The sequence below is a fragment of the Papio anubis genome, chromosome 2, assembly GCF_008728515.1.
Source record: "Papio anubis isolate 15944 chromosome 2, Panubis1.0, whole genome shotgun sequence".
Taxonomy (NCBI): Eukaryota; Metazoa; Chordata; class Mammalia; order Primates; family Cercopithecidae; genus Papio; species Papio anubis.
In genome coordinates, this window is record NC_044977.1 from 94,182,927 (window position 1) to 94,202,692 (window position 19,766).

The 19,766-nt window shown below is 46.3% G+C and overlaps 1 protein-coding gene across 3 annotated transcripts in view; it reads left to right on the forward strand.

The window, feature by feature from the left end:
* Positions 1-18,862, forward strand: part of LTF (lactotransferrin) — a 74,595-nt gene extending 55,733 nt beyond the window's left edge. For all 3 annotated transcript variants that reach the window (XM_009200965.4, XM_009200964.2, XM_009200967.4), the window contains 12 exons: positions 494-549; positions 4,238-4,416; positions 4,878-5,052; positions 5,892-6,046; positions 7,514-7,604; positions 8,429-8,482; positions 9,481-9,636; positions 11,326-11,467; positions 13,348-13,415; positions 15,347-15,531; positions 16,699-16,888; positions 18,637-18,862. In XM_009200965.4, the coding sequence (XP_009199229.1) occupies positions 494-549; positions 4,238-4,416; positions 4,878-5,052; positions 5,892-6,046; positions 7,514-7,604; positions 8,429-8,482; positions 9,481-9,636; positions 11,326-11,467; positions 13,348-13,415; positions 15,347-15,531; positions 16,699-16,888; positions 18,637-18,671 (1,486 nt within the window). In that variant the 3' untranslated portion in view covers positions 18,672-18,862. The remainder of the gene's footprint in view (positions 1-493; positions 550-4,237; positions 4,417-4,877; positions 5,053-5,891; positions 6,047-7,513; positions 7,605-8,428; positions 8,483-9,480; positions 9,637-11,325; positions 11,468-13,347; positions 13,416-15,346; positions 15,532-16,698; positions 16,889-18,636) is intronic.
* The last annotated feature ends 904 nt before the right edge of the window (positions 18,863-19,766 follow it).

Genomic DNA, 19,766 nt, shown 5'->3' on the forward strand with positions numbered 1-19,766 from the left:
CCCCACAGCTGAAGGACAGTGAGCAATGCCTGATTCGCCCGCATCCTCTGCCCCCACACAGAAGCTGAGCTCCCCCTTTTCCCATTCTGTCTGCTGGCGCTAGGTGTTTTTACAGAGGGGGGCCTCCGCGCTTCCCCACTGGCCAGGGCACACCTGCACGCTCAGTCCTGAGGGAAAGAGTCAGATGAACAGGGATGCTAAGCCTTTACCCTCTTGGGTAGAGGCTTCAAAACTCTCTTGTATATAGAAAAAAAGTTTTGTCCTCTTAGCCCTCAAAGCAGAAGATGGGGGCCTCTGGACAGCACCTGAGCCCTTCTTCAGAATCCACCTGGAGGGAGCCCTTACCTTCCCAGCTGGGATGCCCCAAAGCCTCAGAGCCCTGCCCCACAGGGAGTGGAAACCCACAGGTGCTGAGTGCTAGGGTTGCTGTTCCACAGGGAGGGGCCGGGAAGGGGCTGCCCCTGCTTACCCCTGATGCTTTCTCTTTTCACAGGTGTCTGAGAGACGGCGCTGGAGACGTGGCTTTTATCAGAGAGAGCACAGTGTTTGGTAAGAGCAGGGTGATGAGCTGTGGGTACTGCGCCCTTTTATCTTACCTGATCATGACTCTGACCTTTGAGCTAATTAGATTCCGAAGTTCATGGCAGACCATTTTCAAGATTCCTACAGGGCACAGCTCTGATTTTATGAGCTGTCATATTTTAAATGATCAGGTTTCTTTAAACCTCCTGTACCCACTGCCTTTTTCTTCCCCTCATAGACACCCACGCCAAGGTGCTTGGCAATGCATCCTCCAAGACGTATGTGCTTGTGCAGAATAGATCGTGCTGGTTTGTGTTTCTGGTTTCTGAGTTCATAGAGGTTTTAGCGAGCATTAGAAACCCTGCTGCTCGGGTTTTCTGCTCAGCATTTTGTTTTAGAGGTTTATCAGTATTGTTGTATACGCGTCTAGCTCAAGGGTCCTAATAGTTGAGGAATGTTCCGTGGAATAAGTCCACATTTTACTTCTCTGTCACCATAGTGATGGACAGAGGTTGTGCTCTTTTCCTCTACCACATGTAGCCACATGACTGATACCTTCACATGTGTTCCTTACCGTCCTGCTGGACAGTGTCCCTCCTGGACCTATACTAAAGCACAATTGATGAGTATGTAGAGGCTGAACACACTGCACCCAGGACCAGTGGACATAAGCCCACTACAGTCCATGCAAGACCAATAGAGACAGAGACAGAGCTACCATATTCCAACAAGGACCACCAGAGAAAGCAATAGATACCCACATTCACTCAGGACCATCAGAGACACACCCCACATCCACCCAGGACCACCAGAGAAAGAGACAACGCCCACATTCACCCAGGACCGTCAGAGACAGACTCTGCATTCATCAGAGGCCACCAGAACCAGGTCTCCACATGCACCCAGGACCACCAGAGACAGACCCCACATGCACCCAGTATTGCTAGGCTGCTGTCTAGAAGGACAGAAGGACAGTCTGCAAGTGTTCTAATTTCCCCACAACTTCACTTAAAAGTATTTTTTGACTTTCATAGTTTTGTCCAAATGATGGTTGTAATGCAATAGATAGTTTGTTGTTGATTTTAATTTTCATTTCTCTGACATCTGGTGAGTTTGAGCATCTCAACCTATTTGCTAGCAGTTTGGGCTTCCCTTTCTTATTTTGTGACATTTGACTACTTTTTAAATTGAGTTTCACATCTTGTTTCTGCATGATTTTGATTCAAGGACAGAAGTTCCTTCTATCTAGGTATCAAACCATTGCTGATTTTAAACTTTAGCAAAATCTTTTCTCAGTCAAAAATCTGACAACGGTAGTCTTTGTTGATCAAAAATCCTTGATATTGATAAGGTCAAATCCACAAGCCTCGCCCTGTTGGTTTGTAGTTTTGAGGTCTTTCAAAGATGCCCTTCTTCACACCCAAATCATAACTATTTCCTACAATAAGATTTGAAGATTCCCTTCCTCATCTATGTATACGTGCTCTACCTAGAAAAATCAGATATGGATTTGGCTTTTGCATTTTATCCCCTTTACAGTGAGGCAATTTTCCTTACAATAAAAACTATACAAAATTATCTTTTTTCTACTGATATGTGAAGCCAATTCTACACCAAGTTTGTATATATCTGAGTGGACCAGTTTCTGAGCTATTTTGTTTCATTGGTGTATTTGCACTTTTTCTGCTTTTGATATTGTGACTTACAATGGGTCTTACTATCTGGTGGAGAGAAGAGAGAGAGAGAGAGAGAGAGAGAGAGAGCCAGTGAGAGGAAGAGAGAGAGAATGAGAGAGACCTCCTTCTCCCCTCTCACTTTATTATTCCCTTTCAAATATACTGAGCTAAAACTTCAGAATTATTTTGTTGAATTTCTGGAAATTTTGATTGGAATTGTATTGAATTTAAATTGTTCCTTGAAAAATCAGCATATTTATAACATTAAGTTGTCCAGTCCATGGTGATGTTAAATTTCCCCCATTTGATCACACCTCTTTTTAGCTTCTTTGAAAGAACTAAACTTTTTCCTTTATGGGTCTGATGTGTCTTTGTGGGAGGCTAATTATAAGCTACTTAACGGTTTTAGTTGCTATTGTAACATCTTACAGTCCATATTGGTTTCTATTTGGTTATTGTTAATGAGGATAACATCAGATTTTTGTAGGTTGCTCTTATAACTTGTTACTCCTCTGAACTCCCTTGTTAGTTGTATTAGTTTCTGTTGGTTTTGTTGGTTTTTTTGGTCAATAATTATATCATCTTTTTAAATAAGAGTTTGTCTTTTTCCTTCCAATGTTTGTATCTCCCATTTCTTTTGTAAATTGTGTGATCCAGTTATCTAGAATTGTGTTGGCATTGTGATAGTGGGCATCCTTGCCTTCTTCCTGATTTTGCGGTGAATGTCTAAATTTTCTTCTTTTAGTAAGATTTTTGCTGTAGATATTTTGATTAATGGCATTTATCAAGTCAATAACTTATGGCCCGGCATGGTGTCTCACCCCTGTAATCCCAGCACTTTGGGAGACTGAGGGGGATGGATCACACGGGGTCAGGAGTTCGAGACCAGTCTGGCCAACATGGTGAAACCTCATCTTTACTAAAAATACAAAAATTAGCTAGGCATGGTGGCGTGGGCTTGCAATCCCAGCTACTTGGGAGGCTGAGACAGGAGAATCTCTTGACTCCAGGAGATGGAGGCTGCAGTGAGTTGAGATTGCACCACTGCATTCCAGGCTGGGCAACAGAGTGATACTCAGTCTTCAAACAAACAAATAAACAAACTAACAAAAAGGTTACCAGTTCTATCTATTACCATTTTCTGAGACTGAAAAAAAACATACACACACACACAAATAGATGTTGAACACATAAACAGTCCTTCTGCATCTATTGAGATGAAGATGATCTCATGGTTTTCTTCCATTAAATGCAGATTACTTTAGTTTTTTTTTTTATGTTCAGCCATTCTTTTGTTAATAGAATAAACTGATAAGCCTTCATCCCAATCTGTTAGTTTTTTAAATACTCTGTGGGACTGAGTTAGCTAATTCGTTATTTATAATTTTTGCATTTATGTTCGTAAGTAAAATAAACCTTTAATTCTTCCCTCCTGTACTTTCTCTAATTTTGACATCAAGGTTGTACTAATCTCATAAAATGACTCGGACAAGTTTTTTATCACTTTACACATTCTGAAGCAATTTATTTATGATATTCCACATTTGCCTGAACTCACTCACAAAACCATTCTTTCCCTTCTTTTGATACACTCAGTGTTAGAAAGTGACTCACCTTCCTGCCTTATTTCCTGCCTTATCAACATTTTTGTCATTTTTATTCTTCCCAGAGATGTGGGTAAGGGAGTAACCCTTGGTGGCCCCCTGGGCTTGTCTCTACAAAGTGACTTTTCCAGGCAGAGATGCTGCAGAAACAGACAGGTCTGGTTCGGCCTTTCTGACCTGCAGGGGAACCGCAGGGCGCCCTAAGTGATTTAGGAAGAGGATCACACTTCGGCTGCCCCCTGAGGCTTTTGGGGCACTACCTTTACCTTTCTGAGTGTTCTGGAGCAAATCCCTGCCTTTCTGACCCTCAGTTTTGTCAGTTGTGCAAGATGTCTCCCCAAACTCAAAATTCTGTGGGGAGAAGGAGAACTATAGATCATGGTTACTGCTGGAGTTGGCTCATCTAGGCTCCCTCCCACCTCCCCTTCCCTGCAGAGGACCTGTCAGACCCGGCTGAAAGGGACAATTATGAGCTGCTCTGCCCAGACAATACTCGGAAGCCAGTGGACAAGTTCAAGGAGTGCCACCTGGCGCGGGTCCCTTCTCATGCCGCTGTGGCACGAAGTGTGAATGGCAAGGAGGACGCCATCTGGGAGCTTCTCCGCCAGTCACAGGTATCTTCACCCACAGTCCTCCCCACTTGCTTGGATTTGGGGGGCGGGGGGCAAGCTTCCTTACTTCCCTGACTTCTGCCACTCTAGAAGTCCTGTAGCCTTGCTGCAGGATAGCACACTAATGCATTGGGCTGCTTGCCCAGGCTGTACTCTGGACGGCAGAAGCAATGGAACTCCTCTGCCACACTGACTGACAGCGTCTTATGATGGGAGCAGAAGCAGGGGGTGGTCGATGCAATCTTCTCAGGGCCCTAAGGTGCTTGAACCCCAGCAACTCTTCAAAGAATGAGCCATAGCTGCTGGGTCTCCGGGACGGCACGAGTCCCTCTGCAGGAGGGTCGCAACTGAGGCTCCTGCTCTCAGTTAGAATGTTCCCAAAGCTCCAGATACTCTTTTTTAACATCTTTTTTGTTTCCTCCATATTTACCATTGACACCATAATTCTATTTTTTCTTAATTAGGAGAAGTTTGGAAAGGACAAGTCACCAGCGTTCCAGCTCTTTGGCTCCCCGAGAGGGCAGAAGGATCTGCTGTTCAAGGACTCTGCCATCGGGTTTTCGAGGGTCCCCCCGAGGATCGATTCTGGGCTGTACCTTGGCTCTGGCTACTTGACTGCCATCCAGAACTTGAAGAAAAGTGAGTGAGCCCAGAAGGGTCCTGACGGCCGCCTGGTGCGGTCTTCTACTTCCCAGCAGGTGGCCCTACTTTGTGGCGGTCACTGCTTTTCCCAGCCACTGTGGGGTCATCGTGGAGGTTTGATACAGGTGTGGGTGTCTTCTGTGAATGAGGCCAGGTGTCTCTAAGAAAATAGTCTGGCCACCCGATCAGTGCACAGCAGGCTTCCCAGGCTTGGCAGAAAAATCAATTTGCCTCCTATTAAGTGAGAAACATGAACAGGAACCAAGAGAGCCAGGACCCCTTCTGGATGAATCCGGAGGCCTGGTGGAACACCCCCACTTCCCAGGCCCAGGCCTTGAACTTAGTTGGGGACACCATGGTGGGGGAACTCAACTATGGCTCCTCCTCTGATGGGGGGCTGGGAGTGGGAGTCTGGGGGAACCCAGAGGCTGCACTGTAGTTATTGGTGGTGATTGCAGGTATTAGGGGAAGTCAGGGCTGGGCTCAAGGTCCCGTAGGCCATCTCTTGGGGCTTTCACTGGTCTCTGGGTCATGGAGCTTTTATCCTTAGAGACAGACACAATAGGCACCTCCTGACACTAAAGATTAATGGATAGATTAGAATCCAGGGAACTTCTCCAAAGGAACAGAAACGGGAAACACAGGGAGCTCTGTGGGGCTGAAGAAGGTGCTTGGAGCTGAGAAGTGGAGGAGGAGAGGGCATGGGTCCACACGTCCACACATCTACTGTAGCTCCTGTCCCAGGGAGGGTCTGGGCAGGACCCTGGCTCTGGGGAGGTTGGACAACCTGGCAAGGTTCAGGTTTCCCGGCCAACCTGCGGTCTTCCCTCTGGCAGGTGAGGAGGAGGTGGCTGCCCGGCGTGCGCGGGTCGTGTGGTGTGCAGTGGGCCAGCAGGAGCTGGAAAAGTGTGACCAGTGGAGTGCCCTGAGCGAAGGCAATGTGAACTGCTCCTTGGCCTCCACTGCGGACGACTGCATCGCCCTGGTGCTGGTAGGGGTCTCCATCCCAGGGGTGGGCGGCTGGCCCTGTGGAAGACCCAGGGCCTGAGCATCTGCTTAAAGTGAAGTCAGCAGTCAAAGAGGTCACATGGGCCCGAATGAGGCAGGGACACCTGGAGGGTGTGCTCAGGGACATGCACCATTTTAGGTTCAAAAAGCAGTTTACTGTGGGTTTCCCACTCCTCTGATTACAAGAACAACTCAGGATTATTGTAAGGAATTTGGAAAATATGGAAAGGTATGATGTTAAAACAAAACAACAACAAACCCCCCAAACCACCTGTGATCTCACACAGAGGGACAGACATGGTTAAAGTCTGGCTAATTCTCCATTCCAGTATTTCTCTGTGTGTCTACAGATATGCATGCAACAATAATGAAGTGTTTCAGTGATGTCGTTTTTAAGCCCTTTTCACTAAACAGCATAAATTGGACATTCTTTCACATGAATGTTTACTCTTAGAAAACATTAATTTTTCTTTTTTTTAAAGAGAAAGATTCTTGATCTGTCACCCAGGCTGGAGGGCAGTGGTACTACCACAGTTCACTGCAGCCTGGAACTCTTGGGCTCAAGTGATCCTCCCATCTCAGCCTCCCAAGTAGCTGGAGCTACAGGCATACGCCACCATGCCTGTATTATTATTATTATTATCATTATTTTTGCAGGAACAGAGTCTCGCTTTGTTGCCTACGCTCGTCTTGAACTCCTGGGCTCAAGCAATCTTCCTGCTTCGGCCCCTCAATGTGCTGGGATTACAGGTGTGAGTCATAGCACTCAGACGAAAACATTTTTTAAACATGCTTCCAGGGTATCTTTTATGTGAATACGGCTCAGTTTAGTCATGCTCCCATTCCTCTTTGTCCCTTACTTTGCTATTATCAATAACCCTGTGGTGAGCATTCTTGAGTAGAGATCTTTGTCCACATCTTTATTTTTAATATAGTTGTAAAAAATATTACTGGGCCAAAGAGGTCGTTTCATACTCCTAATGAGTCCATGACCCTGTGTTGCAGTCTGGACTTGTTCATTCTGGTGGTGGGCCAATATGATGGCTTCAGCTTATGTGTTGGACAACTTCTGTGTAGCGCTGGGAGTGCAATGAGTTCAGATTAGATGAAGCCAGCTGTTCCCATCAGTGTCCTCAGTGAGTGAGACTGCTCCAGGAGGATGTCCCCAAAGTGCCAGGGGCACAGAAAAGGTTTTGCTCAGAGGACGGAGGATTAGTGCAAGCTGTGCCTGGTCTTTCCAGTTGAATTGATAGCCCAGAAAGCAGGCAGGGCTGCGAGAGAATTAGAGGTGCACATGGTGTTCCCTCTGGGTGCTCAGTTCGAACAATCCATCTCTTTCTGCTGTTTCACTGGTCACCTGACAGAAAACCATTCTCTCAGAGAGCTGTACAGACAGGCAGGATGAGATGCAGCCTCCCTGTGGTGCTGGAGATCTGCTCTGTCTTTGCAGAAAGGAGAAGCTGATGCCATGAGTTTGGATGGAGGATATGTGTACACTGCAGGCAAATGTGGTTTGGTGCCTGTCCTGGCAGAGAACTACAGTAAGTGGAGTTAGCATTCTCTGGTGTATTCCCTCTGGGTCATGGGAGTGGGGCAATGAGTAATCCCATTCGATGAATGCAGGTGAAACGTTATCATGGACAGATACACTCAAAAGGGAGAATCCGGGAAAGAAGAAGGGAAAGGGGCCGTGTCATCCACAAAGGCCTATTGTGTTCAGAACTAACAAGGAACAGATTGGTTTTATCTTCTTAATTTTTCAGAAGATCTTAGTGAATGATAACATACAAACAGAAAAGTGCACATAAATGTACAACTCATTACACTTCACACACTATACAGTCCATGCACTCGGGCCCAGATCAAACATGCGCAAGTTTCAGAAGCCCCCTGTGTCCTCCTGTCCCCCGCCCCCTTACTCCTACAAGGGAAGCCTCTCTCCTGACTTCTGAGGGTGCAGGTCTAAGTTTGTCTATGTTTTAAACTTCACGTTAAAGGAGTTGCACAGCATGTGTGTGTGTGTTTTTTTGGTCTGGTTTCTCTTGCTCATCTTTATGCATTTCATCCACCTAAGCGTGTAGTTGCAGACTGTTCAGTCTCGTCACTGTGTGAGTCTACTGTGATTATTCAGTCATTTGAGTGTGAATGGGCATTTGAGTAGCTTCCAGTTGGTGGCTGTTGTGAATAGTGCTGCTGTGCATCTCTGTGCCATGTCTTTTGGTGAACATATAGACGCATTTCTCCTGCATGGAACTGCTGGGACGGTCTCTTTGGACTTGATTCTGCATCATTGAGATTTAAAAGTTTGTGGCTTCTCACTACATCTGAATGGATAATGATGTCTTGCTTGTCTTTATTCTTTCAGAACCCCAACAAAGCAGTGACCCTGATCCTAACTGTGTGGATAGACCTGTGGAAGGTGAGTTGGCATTAGCCACTTTCAGGGTCAAGGATAAGTTTTGTTGCTGGCAGAGGAAGTGGTGGGAACTGTAAAAAATAGAAAGAATTGCAGCCCTAGAAGCTGTAGGGCTTCTAGGAGCCATAATTTTAAGGGTGCAAATAATTCACAGAGGAGTAGTTTCAATGAATGTTTATATTGACCTTCACACTTGGCAAAGAACATCCTTATAGTCCCTCATTGTGTCCTGGTCATGGACTAGGGAGTGCTACTTCCCCCCTCATCGGGATGAGGAAACAGTGGCACCGACAGACCCCAAGTGCCCAGGATCTCACTCACAGCCACAGGTAATACTGTGGTAGATCCTGGTCTTGACCCAGGGTCCCTCGTGTCAGATCCAGTGCTCTCTGCACTACTCCCCCTGCCCACTAGAGCTGGTGCTTGCTCAGTTTCAGAAGAGACTTGCCCTTGGTGGGTGTCTGTCAGATGCATTCTCTCAGGAAGACAATGGCAACCATGTTGAGTTCAACCGGTACAGGACTGGTTCAGACTCACCTCAGGCCGGTCCCTGGAGAAATGCGCCCCTGCACCCACACAACAGTTACTCGGCTGGATGTGGGTGCTCTTGCCTGATGCACACTGTGGTTGGTGATTTATGTACTGTTGGGGTCACTCTTGTTGTTTATAGTGTTTGTTGCTTTAGAAGCTACCACCGAGAGACGCGTTGCTGGTTTGTAACTCAGGGACATTGTGTGGCTGGTTGAAGACAGTCCCCTGTAATCACTAAAAGAATCAGCTTTTCTTACTGTTTTGTTTCATAGCTGAGATCAATCTCGCCTTAACGTAAGGCAGCAGCTTATGCTTTCTCGGTCTACCTGAAAAGGCCAGTTCTTTGTGGGAATCATTGCCTGGTGATGCTTCGTGGCCTGTTTTGGCCTGGGCTGCAGCAGCTCCACTGGAATCCAGATGCCGGGCCTCCTGGAGGTTAAGGCTTGTTTTTCTGTCATCTGTTATGCCAGGATATCTTGCCGTGGCGGTGGTTAGGAATTCAGACGCTGGCCTTACGTGGAACTCTCTGAAAGGCAAGAAGTCCTGCCACACCGCCGTGGACAGGACTGCAGGCTGGAACATCCCCATAGGCCTGCTCTTCAACCAGACGGGCTCCTGCAAATTTGGTAAGGAGTCCCAAAGGGGCGGTGGGTGGGCCCCCCTGGGGGGTAGGCACATTGTGCTGTGGAACCTTAGCAAAGGGAGGGGAGGGATTTGCACGCTGATAGTGACGCCTCTTCCGGCATAAGGAAATTTCCCCCGTGGCTGCCCCCTGGAGGCGTGGGTGCACTGGGGGTTTCCCTGCACAGCACTTCCCAAGCCCCACTCACCCTACCCCAAGATTAAAGATCGGAATATCTGCCTATTTTGCTGCACCCTAAGAATAAATGCAAGTTCCAAGACGTACAAATGCTTTTTAGCTCTTGGAGCTCCAGACCTAAATTCCTCTTAAACTCTGGCTTCTTAGCTTGGGGAAAGGTGTCTGCCTGCCTCATGAAAGCTGACTCCTGTTACTAAGCAAAACTGACTGCTTACTCTACATAGCAAAGGAGCCTGAATAAGACCTCAAGAGTCTGGCTCCACCTGCTTCTGGAGTTTTCTCTCCCCACCACACCCTGCACTCATCTTAGTCAGCATATGCCATGCCCTGCCTGCTGCGGGCCCTGTGGCGTGGTGTGTAGCACATCCTCAATGAGACTCCCCTCTTGTATGGGCGTCTCCTAGAGCAGGGGCTCCACTGCATGGATTTTGATTGTGGCTGGGGCAGGCTTTCACGTGGCTCTGCTCCTCACCAGCTCCACGGTAGCCTCTGAGCTGTAGGGAAACTGCCAGGATGGGGTGGGAACCCCCAACTTTTCCCGAGGTTGACACATAGTGTGGTTCTTCCAGCAGCACGGGTTGTGGGAGTCTGATAATGGGTGACATTTGCTCAGTGGGGCAGAGCTTTCTTGTCATCTTTGTTTATTCTTTCTTGGGTTAAATCATACAGTGAGTGAGTTCAGATCAGGTTCAGCTGCAAGGAACAGAAAACTCCTGAAATAGGAGAGGCTTAAACAAGACAGAAGTTAATTTCTGTGTCATGTAGTCCAGAGGTGGTTTGCCTAGGGCCGGTATTAAGACAATGTGGTGTCTGGAACCTGGGCTTTCATCATCGGGCTCCTCTGCCATTTGTATGGCTTCTGTGCTCAAGGTTACCTCATGGCCTACATTGCATCTGTAAATCCAGTCCCTGCTTCTGCATTCCATGTGCAGGATGAAAAAAAGAGAAGAGAGGGCAAAAGGCATGTACCAATTGTCTTTCAAGGATGTTTCTAAGAAGCTGGCACCCAACTCTCCTGCTGACATTTCACTGGCCAGTAGCTACCCATATACCCATAAGAGCCCCAGGGAGTCTGATAAGTCTAGTCTTTATACCAAAGGGCCAGGCACCCAGATACAAAGCAGGGTTTCCATTACTGATGAAAACAAAATCAGGTCCTGGACTAGGCAACTCACAGGCTCTGATGCACACGGCCACCATGGTCATGAGCTGAGTCCCCAGCAAGAGGCTGTGATGATGGGACCCTCCAGGCAGCCACAGCTGTCATCCCCAGACTTAGTTGGGAGTCCATCAGTGCCTACAGTCTGAATGAAGCTTTTCTGCTGGGTCCTATGTTGGTGACAACATGTCGCTTTGTGATGGTGAGTGTGTTCTATCCAGACTGCTGTCTTGGGAAGTCTAATGAATGGAAACCAACCTGCATCAGCTGTTAGATAAAGGCTGCTTGTGTGGACTCAGGTTGGAAGAGCTGACTCCCTGCGTTCCTTCTCTCCAGATGAATACTTCAGTCAAAGCTGTGCCCCTGGGGCTGACCCGAGATCTAATCTCTGTGCTCTGTGTATTGGCAATGAGCAGGGTGAGAATAAGTGCGTGCCCAACAAAAGTGAGAGATACTACGGCTACACTGGGGCTTTCCGGTGAGTCTGTGACTGAGTCCATCAGGATGGGGCCTCATCTCATCCCTCAGCATGTCGGCATTGCAGTTCTAAGGGGCCAGATGTGACCTGTCACAGCAGAGTGGGGGCTCATGGGTGGCCCCAGTGAGGGCTGTCCACACCACACCCACTGCCCCAGAGAGTGGAGGCTGGCACCAGGGCTGTCTCACTTCAGCTCCACAGTGCTTCTCCCTGTGGCTTTGAGCCAAGATCAACAGCAGTAGCCTCAATAGCCTCGTCCTGAAAATCCAATGGGTAGAGTGTGGTGTCCTAAGTGCTTTCTACAGTTCCATTTGTGGGGGAGAATTCTCTTTCTCATCACCGCCCCCTCTCTTCTCACCTAGGTCACCATTATGTCGTAGGTTTCCCCTTTTCTCTGACTTTGGCCTTGGAAATGGCAAAGAGATAGCAGAATTGCAGTGTTATTCTCCAGTAACGAAGTGAAAAATAAGCCAAAAAACAAGTTTTCAGAATTCACAAATTATAACCACTTTGTGATTTGTAACCACACCCCACGTTTTACAGCGCCCTTTATCTGGGCGTTGCTTCTCAGGGGCACGATTTACCGGTGTGAAGGGCGCAGAGCGGATCTTCCCGGGTTCCTTTTCCTCCACTTGCCGAGAGTACATTTCACCACCAGATGGCGTCACGTGTCTGAGGGTGTCTTTGAACTTTTTAACATAAATTCAACCGCCTTGTTCCAGTGATGAAATGACATAAAAGTGGCTTTTGCTGTACTCTGAGTGGCTCATAAAAAACCCAAAACAAAAAAAACTTTTGTGAATGTATAAAAATATCTTTAAGGGACTAAGGATTTGCAAATGGAAATGTGATTCTACTCAGAAATGCTGAACACACGTCTCATAAGAGCCCAAAAGAATCCTGTGCTCCTCTTTTTTTTTCAGACCTGCAGCAAGGTATTAGTTCACTGGAAACACCAACATTTTAATATTCCTGTTTATACTGGAAGAAAATTCCTTGTCTTCTGTTTAAATTCTATCTAGAATCTAGATTGGGGAAATTTATAGCAAAATAATTAAACGCTGAAACCAGTGTCTTACCCCTTTATTTCTATGATCCTTATAATGCTGGTTCTTAATTTTTAACTTTCTGCTGACTCTGTACTATAGAAGAAGATCTAGCCTCTCACACTGCCCCCGGCACCTCTTCCACCCCACAACCACAAACTTCAGCTCTTCAGCACCCAACATGCTAATGTCATATTCAGTACTTATGACTGTGTAAGCGTTATTCTCATGTTATATTTCCCTTATTGTATAAACTTTTGTTTATCTGGAGTTCCTAGGTGTCTTTTCTTATCTGCTTAATTTTCTGCACTTGAAAAAAAAAAACAACACTACTTCATCCCAAAACTCTGCCAGTAATGTAAATATTCTAACAACATGCACATACACACACACACGCGCACACACACACACACACACACAGTGGGTGCTATCGCAGTTTCATCATTTACTTGGAACTGCTGCTCCGGAATGTGTCCATCTTCCTGCTGCAGTTTGGATTGGTTGCTCTGCAGGCCACCTGCACATCTGTGGTCCTGGGGGTCCTGTTGACCATTATTCTGGTGCTTCACTTTGTCTTCATGTTAGATTGCCTGTTTCCTGGATTGTATATCTTTAGCTTTCTTGGTTTTGTAATGTCTTTTATGTAGGGTTTTAAAAGGAGGACAGGTACACCTGTGTTCAATCTGCCATTGTAAACAGTAAATTCCTAGAAATAGTTGTCTTTTAGATGTGTACTTCTGTATTTCAGTTTTTGGAATGCATATTACAAATATTTATGAAAGCCCTACTAGTTTCTCTTCTGTAATTATGTGCATATTTTCTGGAACATTTTAGGTGCCTGGCTGAGAATGCTGGAGACGTTGCGTTTGTGAAAGATGTCACTGTCTTGCAGAACACTGATGGTAGGTGAAGGTGTTTCCTTTTCTCCTTCAGAGCAGAGTCTTTGGCATCACAACACATCTTAGTGTTCAGGTTTGCCTTTGGGAAGGTTTTATAACATTTTCCAGATTTTTGATTAAAAGAATTCCAAAATTCTTTATCTCAATAGACAACATGATAACATCTGTAGGTGTCATATGGATTTTGAAACCAAATTCATACACACACTCTCACACACACAGACACACATGCACATACACTCACACACACACAGATACTAGCCATGCTCAGTAGCAAATGTCTCCCTGGCTTCGTCTAGTCAACCACAGAAACACACCGTCTGCCCTCATGCATGAGATCAGGCATGCCTGTTGGAAACTGTGGATGATGCTGCAAAACTGGGTGAACACATGCAAATGAAGGCTCCGTTTATGAAAAAGGAAGTAGAGGCCTTCATTCATCCCCATGTGAGCCTTGGTCTGGAGACTCCTTGGGAATTAGTGGGAACAAAATTACAGGTGGTTGCAGATGACGGAAGATAATCTTCCAGTCAATGTTTGAACAATCACTCTCTCTTCTGGTCCTCAGCCATTTGCTACCTTCCAATCTGTATCTGTCTCCTTAGCCCCACTTCAGCATTCCCACCCCCTAGTCTCAGCAGGTGACTTGCTATTTTGTTCCCTGAGAAAGAACTGCCTCCACTTTCGGCCTCCCTCCTTCAGTAATCACTGCAGTCACAGTCACTTCTCCCTTCTGCTTTTGCCCCTTCTAGAGTCTCTTGGGATGGAGATTAAAACCAGGCATGTAAATCTGAAAGTATTTCAGTATCAAATAGAGGAATCCAAGAGAATGAATAAAGTGCTTTCTTAAAGGGAGAGGGCAGAGAGACAAGCAGGAGCCTGAACAATGAGCCTGTATCTGCACAAAATAGACATGCATACAATTACATTTAGAATTTACAAGCCATTCACTAAAGTAATCTCCAGGGATCAGATTGATGTCAAATTTAATTTTAACTTTCTCTGGTACTTTGCAACTGTACTTTGTTAGAATTGACTATATATATTTGATAAATCTACAAAATTTCCTTTCCTTTCTCTGGTTACACTAATAGCATTTGAATATGAAAGGGAAGAGACACCAATTTCTCCTTGAATGTAAACCATCTATTCTTTTTCTGGAACTCACTGAAAAATATGGCATAGGTGGAGGGTTTTCTTCTTTAAAAAAATAAGAACTCGTAACAGCTTTATTGAGGTAGAATTCGTATACTAAAAATATCCACCCATGCAAAGTGTACAATACAGTGATCTCCGGCACATTCACAGAGTTGTGCAGCCATCAACACAGTCCAACTCTAGAACGCTTGCATCATCCCATAAAGAAACCCCTGCACATATTATCAGTCATTGCCCCATCCTTCTTCAGCATTGGGGACCATCAATCCACTTTCTGCCTCCATAGGTTGGCCTATTCTGGACATTTCATATACATGGAGTAATATAATATATGGTGGGTTTTTTTTGAGATGAGGTCTTGCTGTGTTGCCCAGGCTGGTCGTGAACTGCTAGCTTCAAGTGATTCTCCCAGCTTGGCCTCCAAAGGGCTGGGATTACAGGCATGAGCCACTCTGCCCAGCCTATTACGTGGTCTTTTGTGACTGGCTTCTTTCACTTAGCATCGTCTTCAAGGTTCATGCATGTTGCAGCATGTACCAGAACTTCACTCCCTTTTATTGCTGAATAACATTCCATTGCATGGACACAGCACTCATATTTGGTATATTTGAAGTTTGTACAGCTTGTGTAGGACAAAGCTCATTTTCTCTTCCTCACATCACCACAACCCCCGTGTGTGCATTTGAGAGGTCAGTGGGATGGCCACACCCATCCAGAAGAGACTTGGTGGCTGAGCAGGGGAGCCGTGGATGATGCCACCTTCTTTTTCTCCCCAGGAAAGAACACTGAAGCATGGGCTAAGGATTTGAAGCTGAACGACTTTGAGCTGCTGTGCCTCGATGGCACGCGGAAGCCTGTGACTGAGGCTAGGAGCTGCCATCTCGCCACGGCCCCGAATCATGCCGTGGTGTCTCGGACAGATAAGGTGGAACGCCTGAAACAGGTGCTGTTCGACCAACAGGTATGGAGCACAGGGCTTCTAGTGCTTTCTTAGCTGTGTGGGCTCTTGTTAGGTGGGGAGATCACAGAGCTAGGTGCACCAGCCCACTCGAGCCTCTCTAGTCCCTCTGCTTGAAGCTCATGGTGACAGTATTGGCTTCATGCCGTGGGGTTGCCCGGAGTGTCAACAAGAACAACAGAGGCTTCTGACTCTGGGCTTTCTGGGACTCACTCGATTTTGGCTAAGTCTCTGTGCCCTGGCCTTGTTGCCCTCACTGCCTGGCTCAGAGACTGTCTTTTGCCCTCCTGTTGTTCTTCTGGCAAATTTGGGAACTGCTGAGCCTTCCTCCCACACTCCTTGGTATAGTGCTTTACTCAGGTGGTGTTTCCTGAACCTGGGCCGTCTGAACAATGCTCTAGGCCAGGCCCCTAAAACAGCAAACCCAAAATGTGCCCTATAGATTCAGGGCTACCTAAATGTGATTTGAAGAAAATCCCCAAATTTTCTTAAAATCTGGGATTTTATTAGAACTTCTATTTGTATCATATAACATCATGTCTCTATGTGTGCTTTTAAAGAAAACAACCCAGGAATAATAAGACTGGTCACCATAACCGGTCTTTATGGAGCCCTTACTGTGCATACACACTGGTGCTGGTGAGAGAGCTGCCATGACTGAGGGGTTTGGGTCTCAGTCTCCCCACATGGGAGCCTGGGACAGAGCAGGAACTGTGTGAGGGAGGCAGGGTGACCGGCCTGCACACTGAGCTGGTTAGTGGCCGAGCCTGGGTTTTCCTAGCAGCCTGCCTGTCTAGAAGAGCTGCATATTAGAATGTCCTAAGCAATTGACTTGTGAGGGCAGATCTCAAAACCCCTCTGCTGTCACCTTGTCACCCATAAGAAGTCGTATGGGAAAAGGTCGCAGGTTAAGAAGGAAGGAAAGATGGCAGATAGTAGGAGGTAGGACCAGAAGTGGTGTGAGGCCTGGATGCTGCCCAGGGCGGGCCTGCCAGCAGGAGTGTGGGGTGGGGGACTCCACTAAGGAGGTGGAATGACTCCGGAACTCAGCTCTTTCTGCCCCATGGTTTTCTCAGGGCTGTTCTTGGGTGGGAGAAATACCCCTTTGCCTCCTTTAACCCATGAATTCCTCTTTTCCTTAGCTACTCACTGTCTGCCCTTTTGTTGCAGGCTAAATTTGGGAAAAATGGATCTGACTGCCCGGGCACATTTTGCTTATTCCAGTCGAAAACCAAAAACCTTCTGTTCAATGACAACACTGAGTGTCTGGCCAGACTCCATGGCAAAACAACATATGAAAAATATTTGGGACCACAGTATGTCACAGCCATTACTAATCTGAAAAAGTGCTCAAGCTCCCGTAAGTAGACCCTAGTTAGCATCCCCGAGAAACCACCACTGGTGAAGGTCAAGGTCTGAGGGCCAAACAGCATTCTAGGAACTAACACAGGTGTAAAAATGTTAAGGAAAGATAATATCTCTTTATAATTCAGGACATTCTAATCTCATTGATAAAAGAATTAGAGAATAAAATAGAGCAGTATGTAATATATTTTTATAAAGTTTATAGTACTGATAGTGACTGCTCTGTCATGAAGTCTTTGGAAAATGATAATCCATTTTATTCAGTAAAGTGAAAAGTGTATATATACACATGCATTGAGAAGTGACAAAACTGGCCAGGTGTGATGACTCACACCTGTCATCCCAGCACCTTGGGAAGCAGAGGTGGGACAGAGGTGGGAGGATGGTTTGAGCCCAGGAGTTTGAGACCAGCCTGGCCAACACAGGGAGACTTTGTCTCTACAAAAATAATTTTAAAAATTAGCCTGGTGTGGTGTCAAACACCTGTAGTCCCAGCTACTTGAGAGGCTGAAATAGGAGGATTGCTTGAGCCCAGAAGGTTGAAGCTGCAATGAGCTATAATTGTACCACTGCACTACAGCCTAGGTGACACCAAGAGACCCTGCCTCAAAAAAAAAAAAACAAAAAACAAAAAACAAAACCTGATCTAGACAGTTACCACAGATGCCAACTATTGAGAAAACAAAAGCTCAAAAAAATTCAAGTGTAGGAAAACATATCTTAACCAGGGAAATATATTGATACTAATTTAATCCCTTAAAATATTTAGAAGACATCACGGAGTATTGTAAGGCTCCCGGTTATAATTGTGGGATTTCAGTGTGCACAGCTGCCTGTGCACTGCAATCATCCAGATTCCTATTCCTGGTCCCTCACCCAGAGTCAGAGGCATTGGGGATGCTGTTGGTCCAGGCATGGGAGCAGGGCCAGGAATGTCTTTATTGGTGGTTTTCAATGAGAGACAATTTTTCCCCTGAGGGAACATTTGGCAATGCTGAGAAGCACTTTTGATTCTTACAACGTAGAGGGTGCTGCTGGTACCAAATATGTCATAGAGGCCAGGGATGCTACTAAACAAAGCACAGCCAGCCCCCTGCAACAAAGAGTTATTATGAGGCCCCAAATGTCAATAGTGCCAAGGTTGAGAAACCCTTTTCTGTATTGACCAACAACTCAGATCACTGTGATGCAGGTCATGACCGCCCTCTGAGAAATATGGCTACAGGGCTCTTCTTGTGAGCAGCCAGTTCAGGACTGCATAGACCACGTGCTTCTTGAGGGCAGGCCTATCTATTCATGCTGAGTCCCCAGCACTTAGCACAGCAGAGTAGGTGCTCAGTAAGGATCTGTGAATGAATGAGTGAATCTGCAGATGAGCATGATGCATGATTGCAAACAGGTTCACATTCCAGGAGAAGCTAGAGGACCACCAATGTCTTGTGAACTTGAGAATGTGACAGTCAATTCAATTAGAGACAATTGCAGGGCGGTTGTGTCTCTCAGGCCAGAGCAGGGAAACACCGTGGCTGGTGAGGGCTAGACTCTGGCTCCCTTGAACACCGTAGTCACTAGGAGTAGGGGAACGGGAATATGAGTGTGGCAAGCACTGACTCACAGTGATGGAAGAAGGGCAGAGAAAACTCTTAGTATCCTCTTTGATTTATTGGTTTAAATAACTGGTTTATTGATTTTAAAAAAAGAAGAAATCAGTTTCTGAATCTCTTGCTCTGTTGTGTCCCACAGCCCTCCTGGAAGCCTGTGCGTTCCTCCAGAAGTAAAACCCGAGAAGACGGCCCAGCCTCCCCAAGGAAGCCTCAGCCATTCACTGCCTCCAGCCCTTCTCCCCGGGTGTGCTGGGGCCTTGGCCTCCCTGGCTGAGGGTGGGGATTGCCCATCCATCTGCTCACAATTCCCTGCTGTCGTCTTAGCAAGAAATAAAATGAGAAATATTGTTGATATTCTCTCCTTATAAAGTGTCACTTATCTTTTCTAGAATTTTATACTGAAATCACATGCCTGACAAAATACCTGTACAGTTGGACCTTCCCTTCCGAGTTTTTCAGGTCCAGCCCCTCCTCTTTCTCGCAGTCTTGGGTATGATGCCCAAGGGTCTGGAATTTGAGGCCAAGCCAAGCACTGGTTTTCCCAAGGGAATCTGGTTGGTTATTCACATAGCTGTCTCAGTGCATGTGCGTGTGTGTGCCTGGGAGTGTGTGTGTGTGTGTGCCCAAGGCAGGGCAGGAAGAGCAGGCATAGGAATTACAACTGAAATGTAGGTTCAGTTGCTCATCACTTGCAGAGTCTAATTAACAAGAGCTAGGTTTGGTATAAAGAAGGTGACTTTTATTCCAAAGCTACCTTAGGGGAAGAAGTACAGGCTTCTTCCCCTAGTACAGAATGGAGTGCCATTCTTTCACTCCTGTTTCACCTTTGGAGCAGAAAGCAGAGGCTTTTAAATGGGGGGTGAGGCATGCAGGGCAGGAAGTGAGCAGGTGGGGGGTCTGGGTACTAGCTTTGGTGCCTTATCTACCAGGCAGTTGAGCTGGTTACTGCTGGTGCCTGTGTGGGCACAACTAGGTTGTAAAAGCAGCCAAAAAATTTCCAGGCGGAAGAGTTTCATAGAGGGCATATTTTGGCTTGTAAATTGACTGTTACGTCTCAAGGTAGCCTCTTGGTGGGAGAGAGTTCTGCTCTGGAGCTTCTAACTAAGAGCACATAGTTAGATGAACTTGCCCTGTTGGGAGTGTCTGGCGAAGAGGAGACAAAAGATTATAATTGCATTTCTAAAGGGCTAAGTAGGAAGCAGAGAAAAGGAGGAGAGACAAGTGAAGACAGAGTAACTTTAAATAACGAAGACAGAAATGAAGAAGGAA